This window comes from Octopus bimaculoides, chromosome 3, assembly GCF_046866305.1.
Source record: "Octopus bimaculoides isolate indiv1 chromosome 3, ASM4686630v1, whole genome shotgun sequence".
Classification (NCBI taxonomy): domain Eukaryota; kingdom Metazoa; phylum Mollusca; class Cephalopoda; order Octopoda; family Octopodidae; genus Octopus; species Octopus bimaculoides.
In genome coordinates, this window is record NC_142930.1 from 31,669,670 (window position 1) to 31,694,431 (window position 24,762).

The window sequence follows — 24,762 nt, forward strand, 5'->3', positions numbered from 1 at the left end:
TCTCATCACTCTATCAGCTGATTAGCCACTATAACTCATGCTTATTGCTTATGACTTTATCACTCATCTCTTGATCACTCTCCTCAATTTCCCTGTACTCTTCCACTGATATGATTAAGGATGATAGTGGATCCCTTCTATTAATCAAAAATTACTTCTAGTGTAACTAGGGATGCTACTAACCAATCTGACACACTAAAAAACACTCAATCCCCTTCCCTCTCATCCATCTTTAGGCATAGACATAAGAGACCTCCTCAAATATGTATATACCTCATATTCTCTCTCTAAAATTGTAAAACATGCAAAAGTAAAATGTGAAAATGAGATGATGTTGGAATTTATTGAATAAGATATTCTAATATATCTGTTCAATTTTACAAATCCCGAATTATATATACATAATTCAGGGTTTGTAAAATTGTGTGAAGATAAATATATTAGAATATCTTATTCAATCAGTCAGAGATAGATAGATAGGTAGATAGATATCATCACCGTCATTTAATGCCTCCTTTCCATACTGGCACAAGTTGGACAGTTTGATAAGGTCCAAAAAGTTGGAGGACCATGTTGCTTTCTAATCTGCTTTGGTATGGTTTTTGCAACAGGATGCCCTTCCTAATGGCAACCACTTTACAGGGTGTACACATCCAGTCACCACTTATTCCAATGCCAGATTGCAACCTCAGAACTTGCCCGCTCTAAGGATTTTATTATTTTAAGGCAGTTGTATAGATGTTTTCGATCTAGTTTGGATTCTTTACCATCAAATTTGAATTCTTTGCAATCAAATTTGATGGCAAAGAATCCAAACTAGATCGAAAACATCTATATATACAGGGTGTTCAGGAATTAAGGCAACCAAAATTTTGGGCTTTAATAGCTATCAATAAATGTAATAAGATATGAAAATTATACATCTTTATAAAAGCTTAGTGAGTCTTCTTTTTGTTTCAGACTAAATTAATTCAGATTTATAAATTAGATAATAGCTATAGACTGAAATACAATCATAATCCTCCACAAAGGAAGTCAAAGTAATATAGCTATAGCAAAAAAAGCTTATAATTGACCAAACAACAGTCTGGAAAATTGTCGGCTGCCATAGCAAAAATAAGCAGAATATCGATGTACTGAGTGTTGAAGGAGGATCTCAGGACCCACCTCTACAAGATGATCCATTATCATGAGCTCATGCAAGTTTATAAGGCCATGAGACTGGAGAGAAGTCATCTTATCCTGCGTCAGATTGCTGAAGGCACACTGCCCAACTTGATGTAAATTGATGTCAAAATCCACAATCAGTTATGGTTTGGGCAGTTGTGACAGCTACTGGAAGGTCTCTTCTCATTTTTGGGTTGTTGGGTGTTAAAATTAACACCCAGCGATACATTAGTGACATTCTGGAAGCTGAACTGCTTCCATGGATGAATGAGCACTTTCAAGGCACACCTTGGAGCCTCCAATAGAACTTGGCACCATCCCACAGCTCCAAACAGACACAACAGTGGATTCAGAAAAACATTCCATTGTTCATAGGCAAGGATGTTTGGCCTTCAAGAAGTCCCGATCCCAACCTGTTGGATTTTTCTGTTTGGTCCATTTTGGAGACAAGGGTCTCAAGCACTATTCATGCTTTGCTCGATGCTCTAAAAGCAAAACTGCATGAGGAATGGGCTTCAATTCTGCAAGAACAGCTGTGTACCATATATGAAACATTCACACCTAGATTTAAGGCTGTGATTCGAAACAGAGGTGGTCATATCGAATAAATGTGGTAGTATCATAATTGTCTTTCCTTTACTCTTGCATTGCAATGCTCAGACCAAAATATAACAATACTTTGCTTTGGCAAACTTGATAAAAGTTGGTTGCCTTAATTTTGGGACACACTGTATACAGCCATTTACAACAGCTACTGATGGTAATGAAAGGTGTTATACAGGACACATGGGGAAAATATCTTCATAATCAGATACAACCAACATATATTCATTTAGGTTCCAAGATAGAATGAATCCCATCCTTCTATCTCAATATGTCTGGTTGTTAATGGATAGTGAAACCCCAAACAGTCCTATAATCTGGAGTATTATGGATTCAGCCAAGTGGCACTTAGATGTAATTATCTGAGAATTTCTATATTCTAACACAACAGCTTGAATCATTGAATAAGAAATCTTAAATTTATTGTTTTGGTGCCTCAGAATATAATACATATTTACAATTCATCCAGACCCAAACAAAGTAATCCCCTTTGTCATACATCATTTGATTGCAGTTCATTCCTCATTCTCCAGAGAAGTAACTTTCCACCCTACTACATGGATTGTACCTATATCCATAGATACCTCACAGTATCAAATACTCTCATGAGGACATGCTACACCAGCTACTAGACCATTGTTGACTGATTAAAGTTAGGCTAACCAGTGTTTCCTATTAGCCTACACCGAGTTGTTTTCATTCATTTCCTTGTCACCTGAGAAGGATCACACAATGTAAAATGGTCACTCCAAGTAAATATCTACTATAAGTACTACGTACATTTTCCCCTTGTTTGTATCTCTAAATGTATGTGTGTGTGTGTATAGCATAGGAATCAAAAACATTCACACACAAGTCTATATAGACACAGATATATATAGACTCATATTATATATGTTTAAACATATTTTGTTTAGAAATGTAATATCTTTTTACAAGTAATCACTGTCATAAATAATCTGTAATAAATTCATTGCTGCAGTATGCCTTCATTTGAGGTGATGTCTGGCACTATTGGTAACCAGTTTAGGTTGGTTACTAATTCATTTAAGAAAAACAGCAATAAAGAAAGCACAAAATCAGTTAGTTATGATGAACTTTTAAAATAAAAAGTCACCATTAAATTATATGAAGGAAATATTAAAAAAATTTTCGCAATTAAAAAATAAAGATATAACTATTGAGCATATTAAATATTCAATTGTAAACATTTTGATTACATAACATACATAACATATATGATGTATAACTGATATATCAGAAAGTGTAGGAATTGCCTATAAGGGGAGCATATATGATATATATGCTTCACATTGTATATTTTCAAGATGCCTGTTAGAAAGTATCTATATTGCTGCCATTAATTTTTATTACTTCAGTCAGAAAAATGGTGGAGAATTTACTGATTTAATAATGCATTTTCATTAACAAAGATAATTGGTAAGACTTTGGCTGAGACAATGTAATTGTGCTGCAAGTAAAAATATTGCTTATTATTATTATTATTATTATTATTATTATTATTATTATTATTATTATCATTATTTATTAGTTGTTAGTTTGATAAATAAAGATGTGTTTGAATTTTTCATTGATAGTTTTATTGTGAAAAGAAGAGAGTTGTGTGTGGAGAAAAGAATAATACATAATATATAATCATTGCAAATATTTCATGATGTGTCAAATTGACTGTATAGTGATTTGAACCAGAGCCGGATCAAGGATAAAGGTTTGCAGAATTTCAAAGTTAAAAAAGAGAAAGCATTCTTTTTTGTATTGCTGAACATCATACAGTGGTCTCTGGTGTAGGAATTAGCTTTAAATGACCCCTCTCTTTCTTCAATCCGGCTCTGATATAAACAGAATATTATAAGAAGAAGAAGAAGAAAAAGAAGATGAAAAATACATAAAAATAAAATGGAAATCAAAAGAAAATAAATAAAGGCATCACCTACCTGCTTGGTTTGCTTGTGTGGCTATCTTTGCGTAAAGGCATTATTTCATTAGCAGGTGCCACTTTGACAGGACCAAGAGGTGTTGCTGATCGATTGATGGAGTTTATCAAGTCAATATTGATATGGTTGCAAGACAATGCAGGTGATACTTTACCATTGATAGAGTTCTGAGGAGACAGCTTTGACTGGGGGGCATTTAGGGAATTTGTGGGGGAAACTTTAGGGTGAGGTTGGGTATGGTTTAAATGTAAGGATTGAGTTCGATTACTAAAGGGTATTGGTTTATGGCCAGTTAGAGCTGATACTACTGTACCAAACAAACTATGATTTCTCTGCAAAATAAAACAAAAATATCATTGAATATGCATTATGCTAAACAAATGAGAAGAAAGAGTGTAAATGTTTTTGGAGAAAAGGATTAAACTAATAGATTTTATATATTTATACAAGAATATTTTATATATTTTATATATTTATCCATGTGATGTGTATGAATAAAGATAGCTGTATACAGAAGTGCCTGTCACTGAAAGTGGATGGTACCTGTGGAAGAGGGAAACCCAGGAACACACGGGATGAAGTGGTGAGGACCGATCTCAGGAAGCTAGGGCTCACAGAGGAAATGACAATGGATTGAGATGTTTGGCAATATAAGGTTCTTGGAAAGATCTGCTCACATTAGCAAAACTGAGTGCCAGAAGCATTGTCCCACCCACATGTAACAATAAACTTTTCACACACCCTACTCCAAGAAACCGAACTACATCTCCTCTTCTAAACTGCATCTTTCTCTTTCTCACATTTCCTCTTCATACACTATAATTGTTTCCCACTCCTCTTCCCTGCCCTCACTGCCCTGATCACTGGGCACCCCATCTTTATACCAGGTTTTTGCCAGTCACTGCAATCCCCACTCCCTACTTGCACCTTCTTGGCAATACCTGGCTGTGTATATTATGACCTCCATACCTTGAGGGCATGCCCTGGCAATTGCCACTATTTATCTCTCTCTAACTTACTCTACCATCACATCTGTGCTTTGATCCTTGTTACTTATGAATATATCCTGGCACTTAACCACCACCTCTCTCTTGCCCTCTCTTGCACTTTTACTGTTTGTCACACACTCTCTCTCTTTCCCTTGCTCTTCTCACTGGCTGGATAGCCATGTATCTCCTCTATAGCAGCACACCTGTTTCTGCCCTCATTTTTTATCTCTCTCTCTCTCTCTCCTTCTCTTGCATTTCCCTCTAACTAGGTAACCAAGTATCTCCTTTATATCAGCACACCTGTTTCTGTCCTCTTTATTGTACCTCTCTTTCTCTGTCTTCTTCTCCCTCTCTTTCTCAGGCAGCGTAACCATATACCTCCTTTATAGCAAGACACTTGTTTCTGCCTCTCTATTCTTCTGTCACACTCTAGTCTTTCATCTGACACAAGGTCACCTCCTCTAATGCCCCCTCCTTAATAGCAAGACACCTATTTCTGTCACCCTGTCTCTCTATCACACTCTAACCTTTATTCGTTTGACACAAGATCCCCTTCTGCCGGTGCTGGTGCCATGCAAAAAGCATCTAGTTCACACTGTAAAGTGGTTGGCATTTGGAAGGGCATCCAGCTGTAAAAATCATACCAAAACTGACCTTGCTGTGTTGGTGCTATGTAATAAGCACTGAGTCTACTCTGTGGAGTGGTTGGTGTTAGGAAGGGCATCCAGCTGTAAAAAACCCTGCTAAAACAGGCACAATAGCCTGGGGTAGTCTTCTACTTGGCTGGCTCCTGACATCATTTAACATCTGTCTTCCCATGCATGCATGCAGGATGATGATAATAATATATAACGATGATATTAAGAATGAGGGATGGATGTTAAAGGAAATGGTTTCATGGGAAGGAGGAGGTAATGGCAGAACAGGAAAGAAATATGTGCAGTTTCAACTAACTGAATAGTGTCATTGTTAGAGAAGTGATGGAGGGATGAGTGTCAGGAAGATGAGAGGTAGGGTAAGTTTGACAGTAACGGATGAGGAGTTGGTGAGGACCTGGTGAGTGTATAGACATAAACCTTTCAGGTTTTAATGCTTTTAGGACTTCACTATTGCCATGATGATGATAATGATTGAGCACACTAAAACAGCAATCATCTTGGTCTTTTGTCATCTCCACTATGAGGATAAACATCTTGAGACTGGCCTTCACTTCCTAGTCCCATATGTGTGTGTGAGTGGGTTATAATATTTCATTCTTCGTTCTTGATTTAGAGTAGCTGTATATGCAAATATTCTCCTTACATCTATATATTCTTTATTTGTTATATTATTCAGTTCAAAATAATAAAAAAAATCTGTTGTTTCCTTCTTTACATCTTAAATCTTGTAAACCACGTATCTTCATTGGTGATGTTAGTCAGTATCCTTCTTTTTATTCTTTCTTTCTAACTACATGTAAGATTCAGCCATTCAGCACACACACACACACACACACACACACACACACACATAGATTTTTATAATTCTGTTTTAGTTCCTCTGTAACAGAATAGAAGTAGATTGTGTGATATTCATGTTTTTCTCACAAAGATTAGGAATGTAAGTGAAATGAAATAAAGCTACAATCTGAAACCTAAATTCAGAGCACATGCTATGGTACTCATCAAATCAAAATACAAATTTACATTTGCTAAAGTTAAACTAAGCTGATATGTCCATTTTGGAAAGCGAGAATAGATGATATTATTACTACATGAAGTATTTAGAAAATCAGTCATGTCCTGGTGCTGTGTGGAGCTGGCAACATAAAGCTGAAGAGGCAGTCTGTATATTATAACTCTTACTCCTACTGCTATCTTAAAAAAGAAAGACTTCATTTGGTTCTTGATATACTTAAAAACTTGGGATGGTCAGAGTTGGAATATTTTAAATCTGTTCTGTTAGAGATGACTTGGAGTCAAACAACAACAACAACAACAACTAATAAGAGGGTTGTAAGGATTTGAATGAAAGCTTCCATAAATATCCTTATTCAAAATAGAACTAATCAACATACCCTATGCATAGGTTCTTCAACATCTCTTTCAGGAAAGTCTTCTTCTTCAAGGTTTCCTGATATGGCTCTTCTAATTTCTGGACCAAGATCATGCACCGCACGTAATCCAGCCTGAAAAATAGTTCCATAAAAATATAAGTCATTCCACAATTTAAACAAAGGCCAAAGCTATCAAAACAAAAATGGTTTCCACAATAAGAAATAAAATTTATGTGTGTACGTCTGTGTGTGTGTGTGTGGGTGTCTGTGAGAAGGAGAAGAGAGTTTGTGTGTGCACATGTATGTCACTGGAAAAAACAGAAATGGGAAAGTTGCAGTAGCAACAGAATGAAACCCCAAATGAGAATAAATGTGCTCACATTCACACACACTCACACACAGGCATGGTTGTGAGATTAAGTTCACTTCAAAACCACTTGATTTCAAGTTCAGTCCCACTGTGTAGCAAATATCTTCTCATGAGTTTCAGGTTGACTAATGCTTTGTAAGTGAAATTTGGTAGCGAGAAGATGTGTATTTGTGTGTATATGTCTGTGGTTATATTTACACCTCTTAAAAACTAGTGACCAACTAAACCCTTGAAGGCTGTGCCTCAGTAAACAACAATCCAATAACTGGGTATGCAAACCAAGACATAGAAGAATAAATAAGAAAGAGAAGAATGAAGAAAAATGACAAGAAAGAATGAGGCAACATGCACAGAAGAAAAAAAATATACAATGATAGTGATAATTGCATCATACCTGTAAAGCATTTGTGTGTTCCTGCCCTTTTTGAATCTTTTGTATTTGTTCTTTTCGCTTTTTGAACCGTCGGAAATAATCCTGGATTAGGAAGGTTGCATAGAATTTCCCCACTGTAACTTCATCATCCCCTGTGTAAGGCATAGGAAATAAGACCAACTTCAGTATTAAGTGTACTAATTTAAAGGCTATACAAGACAGAGTAGGACAGTATCAAATAACCTGATGTAACAGTTGTTTATTTAATAATATATTCAAATCTATGCTTAGTCATTTAACAAGTCCCAGATCAAAAACAAGTCCAATTTCGAAGCATTCATTTTCCTTTTGATATATGGATTTAGAATTTACACAAATGAAAATTTGTCAAAAACATACTATATCAGGCTAAATATTAATTGTTAAGATATTTATTTTTGTATATGTTTTTCATCTTTAGCATAGATAACTCTAGCTTAATGTATTTAATAAGATGGAAGATTACAGAATAGTGGCGGTGCAAAATTATATTACTAAGTTTTCTCATCACTGATATTGCTCCAAATCCAGGACAAATCAATGTAAGGTCGGGATGAATATATGCTTGCTATAATTAATATATTCATCAAACTTAGTGGATATTGTTCATTCAATAATCATAACATATTGTATTGCCAACATAAATGTAAATTCGTCAGAATGTGTGAAAAGTATAAAGAGGGTTTTGAAGGAGATAGTAAATTTTAAACATGGCAGCAACAAGAGCCTTAAGTAACAAGCTCCTGTTAAGATATCCGTCTGAGCTTTAGATTCTTCATCACAAAATCATTTTGCTTCACTGTTTTTGAAAATGCTTGGAAAAAAAAAGAGTTGTTACAACCTTCCATCTCTCTAATCAATTTGAAACCTGGCATCAATGTATGAAATCAGTTTTAAAATTGCAAAGTTATTATTTTTTCAACTTCAAAATGAACAAAATAGCAGAATGTTGAAATAGAAACTGCTATTTTGCCATCTGGTATCTTACTAGTCTGAGTTCAAATCATGCCAAAGTCTATTTCCTCTGTAATTTCTTTGGGCTTAACAAAATTAATTACAAGTATTATTCATATACTGTCATTAATTCAATCAGCTATAAATCTGTTACAAGAAAAAAAAACAGAAACCCAACAAAATTACCTTAAGTTTAATTGAAACAAATCAAACTATCAACATCACACTAATAGCAATAACAATAGTAATAATAAAGCAATAGATTCAGCAATTAGCCAACAAGATTCAAGTATAGAGGTAATTACAGTAGTAGCAGCAATAGTGGCAGCAATAGCAGCAATACACATAGATATGGTAATAACAAAGAGAAAGAGAGAGAGATATAGAGAAAGTTGCAGCAACAGATAAAGATTATATATATTGCATGTTTGTGTATGCTAACAGGTTTCCTAACATAAGAATAGTTGAAACACACTTGTGGTAGAAGTGCAAAGACTCAGTTAATGTGTATGTGAGTGAGAGAAAGAGGGAGTATGCATGTGTAGAAATAAAGCTATATGTCCTGCTTTACAGGTTTCATGCACCTGCATGTACAATTGCAAAGAGTGGCAAAAGGATTTGATTTCTAATTCAAGATGATTTACTGCCTTCAAGCAAATATTTAGCAGTAGTTTGATCACTTCCAATGTTATGTGGAGGACATTAAACTTCTCTTTACTTTCTCAGAGATTTTAATGTCAACAACTCCTACTGTCTTTCTAATTTCAGCCATTCCAATGTAGTTGGTACAAAGGCTGAAACTTTTGCCACCTGAACTGCACACGCTAGCTAATTTTCTCCCCATGCATGTCCATCACTTGTTTACTAACTCTCTGAACATTCTATTTCTTTCTCACCTCCAAACCCACCTGTACTCAAGCAATATGCATACTCTAGTTCTTGAAGCATAAAGTACTTTTTCTATAAGTAAAAGCCTTGGTCTTACATGTAAATACACAAGAATATTTACATATGTATACATATTTATATACATAAATGATGTGAGGATTTAACAATATAACTTATATAACAAGGTATTAAAATAAACAGCAGCTCATCACTCTCTATGGCCCAATATGTTTTGCATTAATTATTCAATATAATTGGCCAAAAGTTTTCTCTGCAGGACAAGCAAGAATATTTTCAGGTAGAAGTAGTTATTAAATTAACTGCTTCATTATCATGATTAAAACTAAATCCATTACATCAAGAAAGAATACTAAGTCCTTTGTTAAACAAATTAACAATTAGAAATTTCTCACACTGAAATGAAAATTTAATAATTGAATTTATGTTGGAATGCCTTATGAATACTATAATGATAGAAACAGAGTAACAGAACAAAGTAGAGAGAAAAATAAGAGAGAAAGAATACAGCTTGACCAAGCAGACATTTGGTTCAATGAAAATTATCATTATCATTCAAAACTGTATGTAAAGAACATTCTCAAAGCAATTGTAGATTTATTTGGTTTAGCTGTCAGCAAGACATGTCATGCATAATTTTCTTTTCAAAGCAATTTTATTTTATTGAAATATCAGGGGAAGAAAAAAAATTCTGGAATTGTTTTATTTTATTTATTTTTTTTTTAGAAATTTTTCACAAAAATGTGATTAACTTTCACATTAGTTTTGACATAACTTCTAGAACAACTAAGAAAGAAAAGAAAAGTTGTCTTTCTTGAAGGAAAACGAAAATGAAAAACTATGTAAATTTCAATATTGATTATTGACTAAGAAACCATTATAACTATTTATTATTATTATTACTTCTATTTTTATCATTTGGTCAGTGAGGCATTCCAACAGTGGAAGTGAATTTATCTGATAATTGTTTACACATTTCACACTTCTTTATTATTAAATGGACAGCTACCATTGACTTTTGAACCAAATAATAATGGATATTATACAGAAGTGAATGGTAGATGTCTTGATCACGTATGTTGGTCTCTGGGGTTGATAGGAGTAACATGAGGGAGGGAGGGATAGAGGAAATGATGTCTATGGATAATGAAAGGGAATAACAAATATATAGAAAGGGTTTACATAGAACAAAAGACAAGGGAAATAGTATTTACTACCATATGATAAATAATTGTGCAACTTTTATTTCTTTTTTCAAATCTTACTCAACGTGTTGTGTGTGAGTATTGGTAAATTGGTACATGTGTCTTCAGTTATTGTAGATGTATAGGGTTATTTAAGTATACATCCATTAATTATGTACATGTAAGGATAATTATGAATAGTTTTGGTCTTTGTGTTTGTCTTGTATTGAACTTCTTCCTTTTTTAAGGCATAAACTAAATACCATTTAATAAGCTTAAGATAGGTGCTTTTACCAAATATCTTAGTGAACATTTTCTTGAAACATTAGATTAGTATGTAATATAGAAGTAAATTTTTCCTATTCTTCATTAGTATTCAGTACCTGTTTCTTACATCTGTTCAGTTATTTCAAATAATAACTCAGATTACATTTAGAAACATCAGTTAAAATTTTAGGACAGTGATTTTATTGCAGAGAATGCATGCTCTACAGTAAGTCTAGTTTAGTGCCTTGCAGATATGAACTAAAATCCAGTGGATGGGTGATTTTAGTCTTTCATCACTTTTATCACTTTGATGTTGATAGCAGATTCATCATTGAAATATTAAGACAGAGAGAACAAAGACACAACCTCATCATATTAGCATTCTTTTTTTTATCTTGATGCTAGCTGGAAAGAGTAACTGACCCTTTTAGGAACTTAAAGTAGGAAGTGTCAGAGAATAAGTGGACAAAGTTGGAGGCTTTCATAGAGAATCATGTCCTTTAGGCAAGAAACACAGATAGTAAGGATATTCACACTTAATACTTGGGAAGTCAAGAAAGGCATTGAATATAATAAGAATAATGGAAGATCAGTACAGAATAATATTATTAAACAAATGTCCTTAAAAATATCTTGGGAGCATGACAGTTTTCTTTTCACTGGTCATGAATTGGTTTAAACCATGGTGACATTGCTGGAGTACCTCCATGGATGTATTTAGGAAATAGATCACAATGATAGCTTCGCAGAAATAATAATAAGCAATGTGGTTTCAACTTTTAGGCTAAGTTTATATATATGTGTGTGTGTGTGTGTATGTATATGTATATATATATATATATATATATATATATATATATATATATATATATATATATATATATATGTATATATATAAATGTATATATGAATGTATGGGTACAGGACATCACAAACAGTAAGCAACATGAAATACGAAAACAAATAAGCTGAATATGCAAACAACAAGAGAAACAAATGGAAAAGAGGACAAGTAACATAAAGAACGACTCTGTCCTGTTTTCCATTTGTTTCTCTTGTTTGCGCATTCAACTCATTTGTTTTCATATTTCATGTTGTTTACTGTTTGTGATGTCCTGTACCCATATATGCATACACACACACACACACACACACATATATATATATATATATATTATTTATATTATTATTTGACTGAATGCCACACATCCATTACCAAGTATATATATGTATGTATGTATGTATGGATGGATGTATATAAGAAAGATACATGAAGAGAATTGCTTTGATCAGTGACTGTAGAAGTACCAATAAAGTAGGCAGAAACAAGCAAACATAGGCAAGCAATGCACAAGAGATTGCAATTTGTATCATATCTTACAACTACTGATCCTAAATGATACAGTAAAAGTGGTTGAGACAATGGTAAGTATGTTCTTAAGGTTTTTCCCCCTAAAATATGAAAGAAGACTTGCTGGACTAATTTTCCATATTTTCTAAAAGGATACTATAGTTTTCTTAAGAGATATTAAAATTACAATTTTATTGAACAAAGTTTTGATTAATTTATTAAAGCACTTCTCTTTCTTCTTTTAACAAAAGCAAAAGATCTTTGAAAAGATGATCCTTGTTTTGCTGAAATAAGGCAAATAAATTGTTGTTACCAATAGTTACCAATAAAAATGCTGCATCATATAATATGCATGAGGATGCAACCTTATCAGAAACCAATTTAACCCAAAGAGTCTTGCTAAAATGTTATGTTATCTCTGATAGTGCCTGGCATCACAGGTTTTTCATTTAACATAAAAGTATCACCTTATCTTTTCCCTTTATGCTATACTCTTCCCTTATAAACTTGGCTAACAGTCCACAAAGTAATTCAATACCAACCAGTTTAATGTAGAGTGTCCAAGCAACTGAAATCCAGAAGATCCAATTGATGAAGTTATTTTATGAGGAGTATATAAACCATAAAAATCACAAAGTAAGAGAGGTGAATATATATTTAACCATGGGACATCCTCAGCATTACAGCCATTTTGCAACCTTCTTCATGTAGTATTAATTTCCGTGTGGAAGAAATTATGCTAATATGTTTGCATTAATATGTATGCTCAGCATTATACAATTGTATACTCACAGATCAATGCAAATAAAGAAAGCTGGCTCATCAGATCACAGAACATCATGGTTACACCAACATTTCAACCCAAAGTTGAAGTGTTGATGTAACCATGATGTTCTGGTGATCTGATGAGCTATTTTCCTTTTACTTGCATTGATTTGTGAATATACAATTGTATTGTATAATGCTGACCATACATATTAATGCAAACATGGTAGCATAATTTCTTCCACATGGAAATTAATACTACATGAAGAAGTTGTAAAACAGCTGTAATCCTAAGGATATCATGCAGTTTAATAAATGTATATTCACCTCTCATACCTCCTCACTTTTATGGTATGTATGTATGTCTGTGTATAGATAGATAGAGATGTAGATTATATATATATATATATATATATATACACACACCTATATATCCTCTTAAATTTTATCTATTATTGTATCCTCCTGTCTATATTTTACACACCCATCTATCATTTAATTAATTTGTATTATCTGACAGAAGCATTTTCTGATAGAAAATGTAAGAAAGAGCAATTATGCAATTTAATATGTTGGAGTTGTTTTGCTTTTAGATAAAGCTAATAATGAGTCAAGGTAGCAGAAGCAATAGTAATTTGGATACATATGCACACATACATATATATACACACACATATATATACACACACATACATATGTACACACGCACACATAAATACAAAGGTTTTGGATAGGAAATAATGCTGATTCAGGAAAGAAGGAAGAAGAGACTGGTGGAAGACTGACGTGAAGTAACATGCAAGGAAGTTTATCTGCTGCCATAGCAGTAGCAGCAAGTTTGATACAAATACAAGCACAAAGAGGAGGTGAGAGTAGAAGAAAAAAAAAAGAAAGAGATAGAGAGAGAGTAAGAAATAGAGAAAAAAGGTGAGAGAACCAACATTGATGGTAGCTTTACACAGCTGTCTAAACGTGATCCTCATTAGCCTTATTAGAAAACGAAAACTTACTACCGGCTGGGGGAACAACTTGGTCCAGAAGTTTTGGACTGGTTCGTTTCCAGATTTTCTTTATCACAGCTCTAAGTTCCTCATTTGCTTGGTCTATGTTTCCCTCAGTTTTGATTTTGAGGGATGTGCGTACCAAGGCAAACAAGGTGGCATTAAACATTACTGTTCCATCACTGTTAAGTGGCATGTTCATACTGACTAAACGCTGAAAATAAATATAGAAAGACAAACAAATGGATAAAGAGATAAAGAGATATAGAGATAAATGAGAAAAAGAGATGAGAAAAATTAGATGACATGCAGAAAAATCTCTCCTGAAATGATCTATCAAAAGTCACACTGGATGCTTGGGTTGCCAGTTGGTAGTTGTGCCAGTATGGTTTCAATTACATCATTGACATGATTAAAACACTTAGTTTTCTGTAGCTCACAATTTTTTTACAAGTAGGGTCAATTAGAAAGAAGAGTAATTCAACTAGTACATGGTCAGTGGCCTAGAAAGCCATGGAGGGACCAATGAATATCTGATGGCCCTCTCCCTCAAAAAACAAAACAAAAAAAAATAATCAAAAGTTCTCTTCCCTTGCATTATTTTGTAAAGGTTTAAGGTTGTGAACTGGAACAATTGTTAGGATGTTGGGAAAAATGCCTGTTCCAACTTATGTTTTGATTTCAAATCTTGCCACAGTCAACTTCACCTTTAATGTTTTTGAGGTCAATGAAGGTCAAGAACTGGGATCAATGAAATTGTCTAACCACCTCCTCTCAAAACTGCTGACCTTGTGCCTAAACCAGAAATTGTTATTTTACAAAGGTTAGCAAACACTTAGCTCTTCAGTTAAATTTTTGTGTTTTTTATTAGGACCTTTCTATTTTTCAAAAAGATGAGTGGATCATTTCATGTGAGCTTTCATTTAAGATAGTTAGGTGTGATAAAAAGGAAATTTAGTTGCTGTTTCTATTTAGCAGGTGTGGTGGTCATGTAGGTACTGCCTTGTTAGCTTGTAGAAAAAGAAATAATGGGAATTGTAGATACACATACTTTTCTCAAGTAATATATTCCATGGGTTTTGAAACTGATTATTTCTAGAAATTTTCAACAAGTTTGCTCCTGCAATTTTCTAGTTTCAAGTAGCTTGTTCCAAGTTAAAGAAGAAAAGACAAAAATGGTTTTCCAAAGAACTTTTGTATTATACCTTTTAATGAGGTCTCCTTTTGTGTTTGTATGAGTGGGTGAATGATAAGACGTGTGTGCATTGTTGGCAGCAATATTACAGGTAAATAATACTGATGTAATTGCAATGTATTCCATCAGGTGTATCATTTCACCTGTAGTTTAAAAAAAAGACGACTAGGTGGGATTTGGGGTTCTATTATACAATGTTATCTCACTGTATATTGACACTGATCAACACATGATTACATTTAACCCTAATTCTTGATGGGTACTATATTTTTATCAACCCCAGAAGGACAAAAGGCAAAACTGATCTTGTGGGAGTTGATTTAGAACATAAGAGCAGGAACAAACACTGCAAGGTTTGCTGGCCTAACAATTCTGCTAACTCATCACCCTGGTTCTACAAAAAATAAACCATCTTTATGGACTTCTTGTTGACAATTCTTATTCATTAGATTTTCGCTGCTGAAACTATTTTCAAAATAAGACAGAATATTTTCAGTTTCTTATGCGAATGACATTCTGTACTTTACAAACATTTTGCCTCTATTCTCTGAACTTGTTCCATTTTAGCTTGGAAACATTTACACCAACCTTACAGGCCACTCTATGAGGACACAACTTGCCAAAACCCAGTGGTGGAGATATTTTTCGCAGTAGGGTTACAACATCTAAGTGTTTGATTCGGCCTCTGAAAAAGGAAAAGAAGAAAAAAATTCAAGTTAGGAAGTGGTAATGTCATGAAAGTTGGAATAAAATTTTGAAAATTTAAAACAAAGCTTCAGTGAGTCATCTACATGTATTTAGTCTAAAATTCAATTAAAAAAAAACATAGAACCCAATATACACCCTAAATTTCATTTGACCAGGCAATTTTCTGAAGTGGGAGTGGGTTAATTGTAATATACTGAAGCATGAGCTTTGAACATTGGGCCTCACAGAGACAATGACGAAAGACCAAGACCTCTGGAGATGTGCTGTGACTGTGTTGCATAGCCAGCCCACTCGAAAGTACCTTTGGATTGTAGGGCGACATGATGTGCTTGAGGAGATCTATTGAGTCAAGTACATCATCAACATCAAAATCAAATCAAACCACAATCAAATGGAAATTGTAGTTGTGGTTGATGCCAGCGCCACCTGACTGGCTCCCCATGCTGGTGGTATGTAAAAAGCGCCATCCAAACGTGGTCGACGTCAGCCCCCTCGCCCCCACTGACTCCTGTGCCGGTGGTGTATAAAAAGCACCATCCAAACGTGGTCAATGCCAGCCCCCTCTGGCTCCCGTGCCGGTGACATGTAAAAGCACTATCCAAATGTGGTCGATACCAGCCCCCTCTGGCCCCTGTGCCAGTGTCACATAAAAAGTACCTACTACACTCTCGGAGTGGTTGGCATTAGGAAGGGCATCCAGCTGTAGAAACACTGTCAGATCAGATTGGAGCCTGGTACAGCCTCCTGGCTTTCCAGACCCCAGTTAAACCGTCTAACCCCTGCCAGCATGGAAAATGGACGTTAAATGATGATGATGAATAATGATGATTAATTTTGATAAGGCACAAGAATGATAAACCTTTGATGGGGAGATATGTAGTTGACTTAACATCAATGTATCATTGGTATTTATTTTATTGACCCTTGGTAGATTTGAACTCAAAACACTGAGGAACAGTGCTCTAAAATATAACCATATCTTAACAGATATAACTCCCACTACCTGCCTATCTAAAAAAATGTAAATAATCTAGAATAAGTGCTGTAAAGGGGCAATAAATGTGCCCCCCCCCCAAAAAAAAACTGAAGCTATGACACAATTTCTTTTTCCAGTTCTGTTTCCTTAAATTAGGAAATCTTATATATATTATCAATGACACAACTTCCCATTTTCATATTCAATGAATCTGAAGTATTATATCAGGGAAGGAAATTACAAAATTCTATAGAAAAATATACATAGTATGGAAAGTATTTATTTACTTGGCTTCAGGATCATATTCTGACCAAAGTCGTACAAATTCATCCAAATGATGAGGTCCTAAGATGGACCAATCTCTGGTCAAATAATCAAAATTGTCCATGATGACAGCAACAAATAAGTTGATGATCTAGGAAAGAAAAATTACCAAAATTTAGTAATGTTTATCAGAAAGAATTATTCACATATTTCATTATGATATGCAATACTTTATGCAATTCTAGCAAATAAATTCCTTAAAATAAGATATTTTAAGTGTTATCCATTTAATTATGATTAAAAGATGAATATGAGAATGTTAATATTGATTATAAGTTATTTTCTGCATGAATAGGCATCAAACATAATAAATCTTTCTTTATATTTGACAAGTTAATGGAAGTTTTTCAAAGCAATAAACCATTATTTCTAAATCTTTCACAAGTCAGGAATGATTGTGTAGATGTAGACTTGGCTGTGTAGTTAAGTTTGCTTTACAACTCTATGGCTCCATGTTAGGCATGGCACATGGCACGTTGACCATGACTTTGGGTTGATCAACACCTTGCAAGTAAAATTTGGCTGATGAAGACTGAGGAATTCTACCATGCACATACACACACACGTGTATGTGGATATGTGTTTTATCAATGTAAGTCAAAGAAAGATATACATAGTGACAAAAAAACTGAAAAACTGTCCTATCATGTTGTACAGACACTTGCTTGTTAATCTAGACACCAGAAATGTAGTGAACCAGTGTTTGACCTTGTTGGTAATATACAACCAACAATATTTTTGTCCATAAAATACATGACATAAAATAAACATTATAAGATGCATAAAGAACTCCATCTGGTTGCTTACTATCAGTGAACATCATATAGCACAAGCCCAATTCAAACAAAATCTATCATGAAGTCATATACTTGTATCAAAATTGTAATCTTTGTAAGTGAATCCCAGAAACATCCATCCCAAACTACCATAGTACACAACATTATTAAATTTGTTACTGATTAAAAAATTTCCCTACTACATTTTGTTGTAGACTCACATTCTCATGTTGAACCAGAGAAAACAATTTTAAAATACTTACCAAAAATGAGCAGAGAATATAGAATGAAATGAAGTAAGGATATGCAAAGTTGGTACCGCAGGTGGAATTAGTTTTGACAAGTTTGTCACAAAACACATCATGGCTGTCTACACAAGAAAGCATTACTTCTTGCCACGCTTCACCTGTGGCAGACCTAAGAACAGAAATATAATGTGTTACTTGTAACCACATGGAACAGTTATTCGTCTAATTATTATCATATTATAAAGAAACAATTATTATTATTTATACTTTCACATCACATCAGTTAATTTCTATGTACTTCTGTTAGTTTACCACTTTCCTAAGCTTAAACAGATCAGGGTTAGTCTTTCAAAAATTGATATGGTCAATATCAGATGGCATATGAAAATATCGAAAGTAAGAGGTATCAAACACTGCAACCAAAAGAAAAAATATTCTTAAGAATTTGCATAATAATACCAGGGGTATAATTATATATATTTATATATATATATATATATATATATATATATATATATATATATATATATATATATATATATATTATTATTATTATTGAGTGAGAGAGCAGCACATGCCACCCAAGTGATACTGGGATACAAATATACAAAGCCCAATATACCTATCATGACTACCCATCTGATAAGGGTACACCAAGCACATGCATCATAACCATATGTGTGCAACATGGTGATATCATATCAAGATAAACCAGTGCATGACTTTGCAGGTGGGGCCTAGTTAGAATTTTCTTCAGGTTGAGTAGCTCATCCCACTCAAAAGGTCTTTGAATAAAAGTTGTTTAAGGATGTTGAATGAAACACCAAAGGTGAATTATTCAAACCCCAGAGTATTCCTCTCACCACATGGCTATGATGTTCCCCAACTAATTCTGCTTGCGATCAGAGATGCACATATAATCATCCACTAAGGGACATGCTCAACTTATTAAAGTCAAGCAACTGACAAACAAATCTGTGGTATCGAGCAGAATACTTGCTGTAGCCCATCTTTTATACCAAGACTATTATTATTATTATTAATATTTAAAACAGATTGATCTGGCTCCATCCAACTTAAAGTTTTATAGGCTTCAAACAAAAACCTGGTTCATTCCGATTTAGATTACCAAATGAAGAAACCCAGGAAGTCTTAAAAGGCTACTGGGAAATTGGCTGCTATTGATCAAGGTGGGTCACATGGTTTTGTTAGAGGTGAAATTGGTTTTTCAGTGATCAGGGCTGACTTGGGGCTATGATAATTTCAGTTATGTCTTTGAGATTTTGTTCCATAGTTAAGGTTTTAACAGCATAACAAGAGCACTTGCTGAAACAAGCAGAATAATATTATATACATGTATATGAACATTTTGAAGATATCTCAAGTTAAGAAGGTACATTTAGAGTATTAGCCTATGAACTGAAGCTACATATTTGAGCTACACTCTGGTGTTGGCATATTTAATTAATGCTTTCTAGTGTAGCACCAAAAAGTGCTATAAGGAAGGATAACACTTTGCTACAAACAGTTAGTGCTCTGTATGGCTGACAAGTATTTCCTTTGTAAATAGTGCTGAGTACAACTGCCTACATAGACTAAAAGAGAAAAAACAATTACTGAAGTTATGTAGAAAAAAAAAAAACACCTCAAAGATTCCTCTCAGAGTTATGGAAACAATCAGTTATTGAAACAATCAAATAACAATAGCATACACAGAATATATAGGAACACAATATAGTAACTTAATGAAAATAATTACAGTGGCAAGTTTACCTGAATAGTACAAGAACAGCTTGTGGAAAAGTCTGGAAATTGTTATTTCTATGGATCTCAGTTGATTCATTTAGTGCAATTCGACCAAATGTCTATTTAATAGATATGGAGAAAGCAAAAAAAAAAAAGAAAAAAAGAAAAAAGAAATATATTAAAGTTATTTTCAGAAGAGACAATACAATTGTTTTTAAATGTGATATTTTTGTGATCATTTTGATAACATCAATTACTTTAATTAAATCAATAAAATAAAAATTGACATTTTTTAAAAACATGAATTTAAAAAAAAATTATTTATTAATCTGGCTATCGTCAGAGTATGAGTGGTGAATACTAAGAAGCATATTTAAAAACATAAGCATCTGAAATTACTCAGCTATATCATTGTCACATGAAAATGAGCCATGTTTTAAGTATGTTACAATTAACCAAAACTTTGAAACTACTTGCTTTAAATTGTAGTACCAATAGCTTATCTCATAACTGAACCTGAGAATTTAGTGATAAATGCAACAAAAATATAGGATAGAGGCCAAAAGAAAACATGAATTTCAGTGGTTAGAAAGAAGCATTTAATATGCCAGGAGTATGCTGTTCTTTAAGTGTTCTAAAAATACTTTTCTCAAACCAGTTAACCAAACTATCAATTCTAAATCACTTGCACTCTTTTGCATTATTTACAAATATAGTACACCCCCATTTAAAGATATAATACATTTTTTAAAATCAATATTTGAATGTACCTTATTATATGTTGTATCATCAGTCTATTATAGAAATATAATTGTATTCATCTTTAACTCTGCTTGAAACATATCTACAGGAACTGAGCCTTGTTGAGAAAATGGACTATGAATGTCTGAACCTCATGCTTGGAATAATATCATTATTTTAAGAAAGAATTGTAATGTTGTTTAATTCTAATATCACTTTTTTTAATTCAAGTCTGGTCTTCATATCTCCAGAATATTATCCAAATATTTTTTCAGTTTTAAACAACATTCTGTCTCTATATAACATTAACAGCATAGATCACACAAATTTAAAATAAATTGATATATTTCAAGCTTGTGAATCTCTATACGGCTATGTGGTTTGTGTGTGTGTATATATATATATATATATATATATATATATATATATATATATATATATATATATATATAAAGAAATTACTCACCTGCATACCAATGACTGCATAGATAAAGAACAACATGACAATTAACAGAGCAACATATGGCAGAGCCTGTGAAAAGACAAAGTGCAATCGAATAACAATAATGATTAAATTCTAAAAGGAGTCTTTATCAACAAATAAGTCATTAATTTTAATGAATGACTGAATACACACACACACACACACACACACACACACACACACACACAATCATCATCATCATCATCATCAGCAGCAGCAGCAGCACCATCATTTAACATCTATTTTCCATGCTGATATGGTTTCTATGGCCGCATGCCTTTCTTAACCCCAACCACTTTACAAAATGTACTGAATGCTATTTTTTTTTCATGACACTGGCACTGGTGACGCCTCTGAGTAACTTGACTTGTAAGACAAAGAAAAAGAAGTCCCTGAAATGAGTGGGGTTGCATGAAGCCACCTCCCTTTCTTCTCAAATGACAAATGGATGTTGAAGGAAGTAGTTCCTGAGAGAGGAATAGGTAACTAGCAGCACAAAGCGGGAATAAATATGGGCTGATTGTGCAGTCATATAGTTACAACAGCTAAATGGTACCATTATTAGAAGGCTAATGGAGATAGAAAGAGTTTAAGAGGGACAAATTGGGTGTAGTGAGAGTACAGACAAGCACAAAACTTTTAGGACTTCAATTTCACTATGATGGATGGACCTCGTTAAGAGATATGCTCAGATCTGTAAATTGAATTTTTACCTGTAAATTTGGATTTTATCCCTAATATTATTATTATTATTATTATTATTATTATTATTATTATGTATATATATAGCTTGGAAGCAGGTGAGGATTGGTGACAGGAATGGCAGCCGGCTGTTGAAACTCTGTAGCAATAAACTCTATCCATCTCATACAAACATGGAAAATGGATGTTAAAATAAAGATAATAATGATTTCACACACATACATGCACACATGTATGTTATATATTCTCTTACTCTTTTAATAACTAATTTGAGAAATTGGACTGTGGCTATGCCGAGACACTATTTTCAAGAGTTTTAGTTCATTATATTGATCTAATACTTATTCAGTCTAGTACTTATTTTATAGATATTTATAATAATATGTTACATTTTTGAAATAAAGAGGTGCAACTCAACACTGGTAAATATACTATTCATTTAGGCGACTGCATATGTGGTGTTAAGAGATGGATAAGATATGAAGAATTTAGGAGAGGTTTTGCTACGTGTTAAAAGCAAAACAGACAACTGTGATGGCTTTATCAGGAATAGCCTTACTTATACAGGGTTGAGAAGTTGTGAGTATGAGGACTCTTCAGATCATTTTGGCAAGGTAAAGCTGAAACTAATTAGCTGAATTTAAGCACTAAAAGGTTTGAGGCAGTATTATACAGTAGGGATGTAAAGTGGGTTGTCTTGATAAGATGGTCCAATGAAGAAGCAATGGCATATGAGTGAAGACTGGGTTTGGTGGTAAGATAGAATTCAAGAATGAAGATTGTTATAACAATAAGAGATACAGAGGATGATAAAAGATATTTGTCTCTACTGCAGAACTGTGAGTGTAGGAGGCATGTATTTCAATATCATGATGTACACACTCTGTGGCTATAGTGTTTTTTGTTCTTTCCATGTTGTAGAATCATGTACCCAATAAGAGGCTCCCGTGCTGGTGACATGTAAAAAGCACCATCCGAACATGGCTGATACCAGTACCCACTGACTGGCCCCTGTGCTGGTGGCACATAAAAAGCACTATCCGAACATGATTGATGCCAGGCTCATCTGACTAGCTCATCTGACTGGCTCCTGTGCCAGTGGCATATAATAAGCACCCACTCCACTCTCAGAGTGGCTGGTGTTATGAATGGCATCCAGCCGTAGAAACATTGCCAGATCAGATTGAAGCCTGGTGCAGCCACTGGCTCTCCAGACCTCAGTCAAACCATCCAACCCATGCCAGCATGGAAAACGGATGTTAAACGATGATCATGATGATGTTGAACTTTAGTAAAATAGAAATGACTGAACAGAATTGGACAATTAACACCTAAATAATTAGTTTAAATTCTTTGTGAGCATCATATTATGTAATTGGGGAATAAACTTCTTTTAATGTGCCTTAGTGTTTTTATGCCATTGAAGAAAGTTATTTGAGATAAGCATAAACCCTTAAAAGCCCTCAGGGCACAGGACACATTTACTTTAATCTACAGGAAAAACTTCCAAGATACTACAATGTCATATAGAATCTCTTTTGAATTGTTAGTTATAGTCACCCCATGCATATTTGTCTCACAGTATATACTATGAGACACTCCGGTATAATCTTTTTTTATGGATCTAATACAGATAAGAAAAGGTTAATCAGAAGTAATAAGGATTCCATTAAACTAAAATACCAAACATGTCCAGACACATCCTCCAGTAGGATTTCTAAAGGTTATTCCAAAGCCTGATAGCAAATAACAAGAGTCCTCAAGCAATACACATTAAATTCCTGTTTGTATGTCCACTGTTTGGTATAAAAAAATACTCTTTACAGGAGTCCATAAAAAAAGTCAAAGGGAATTGATTTTGACTGGTACCTTAGCCATAATAAACTAAAATGTTTGTTTAAAAATATATTTGTACACATAGCAAAAAAAACAAGAGTGAATCAGCTTTTAAGGGAATAATAATTTCTTACATTGGCACAAGACTACTTGTTTGAGGAAGGAATATTGTCAATTAAATTAACTTTAATTTTTCACCTTGCGATAATTAGCAGAAGTAATAATTAATAACTAAAAAACAGATATCTACTTCCATGGTGCAAGAATTTAGAAACATTGGAAGTTATGTAAGGGAATAGAAATGGTAGAGTGCTGAGTTAAATGCTTTTCAGGGTTTCATTTTTCCCTTTGTATTCTAAGTTCAAATCCTACTAGAGTGAACTTAACCTAAAGATGGGAAACCTTTACATATTGGAATGCAACATCTAAATTAACTGACATCTGACAAAAACACATTTTAAATAAAAAGATATTTTACTAATTATTTACTATTATTTTATAAATTATAATTTTGCAAAAGAAAAAAAAAAACTGCAAGAAAGTGTAAAAACAGAAAAGTTTTGGAGTAAGCACCTCTTTTAGCTTACAAATTTGCTTTTAAGAAATTTTTTCACATTTCTATATTTGAAATATGTTTCTAATTACTCTAAACAACTAGTTACAAGTATAGATAATGAAATATAAATAGGCATTGGTAAAATTTGCAATTAGTAGAAAGATAGACTTAAATTAGCAAAAAAATATTTTAGTATAATGGTTTTCCCTCAATTGTATTTTTTTCAGAAAACTGTACTTCATTTACAAGGCTGTAAGTTCCCAACTTCTGATTTAGTCTTGTATTTCTTCAAAACCAATAAAATAAACAGCAGGCTTTTGCTGGAGTCTTCTTAGTAAGATTTGTGATTTTAACAATTGTAAGCAATCAATGTTTTAGTGCTACTGAAAAGTAATAATTATGTGTTATACAACAAACAAATAACATTGACAAATGCTTTTAATTACAAAGCAGATAACACCACTATCCACCAACTGCAGTGTGGTATGTGAGTGTGTGTATATATATATAT

The 24,762-nt window shown here is 33.5% G+C and overlaps 1 protein-coding gene across 2 annotated transcripts in view; it reads right to left on the reverse strand.

The window, feature by feature from the left end:
• LOC106872359 (muscle calcium channel subunit alpha-1-like) overlaps positions 1-24,762 on the reverse strand; it is a 437,934-nt gene that overhangs the window by 47,139 nt on the left and 366,033 nt on the right. Inside the window, exons 34-42 of one of the 2 annotated variants that reach the window (XM_089348768.1) lie at positions 21,140-21,205; positions 19,960-20,051; positions 18,202-18,355; positions 17,126-17,253; positions 15,743-15,839; positions 13,969-14,173; positions 7,514-7,644; positions 6,771-6,881; positions 3,726-4,057 (exon numbers count right to left, since the gene is read on the reverse strand). In XM_089348768.1, coding sequence (XP_089204894.1) covers positions 3,726-4,057; positions 6,771-6,881; positions 7,514-7,644; positions 13,969-14,173; positions 15,743-15,839; positions 17,126-17,253; positions 18,202-18,355; positions 19,960-20,051; positions 21,140-21,205 — 1,316 coding nt within the window. The remainder of the gene's footprint in view (positions 1-3,725; positions 4,058-6,770; positions 6,882-7,513; positions 7,645-13,968; positions 14,174-15,742; positions 15,840-17,125; positions 17,254-18,201; positions 18,356-19,959; positions 20,052-21,139; positions 21,206-24,762) is intronic. The other variant, XM_089348769.1, reaches the window with a different exon arrangement.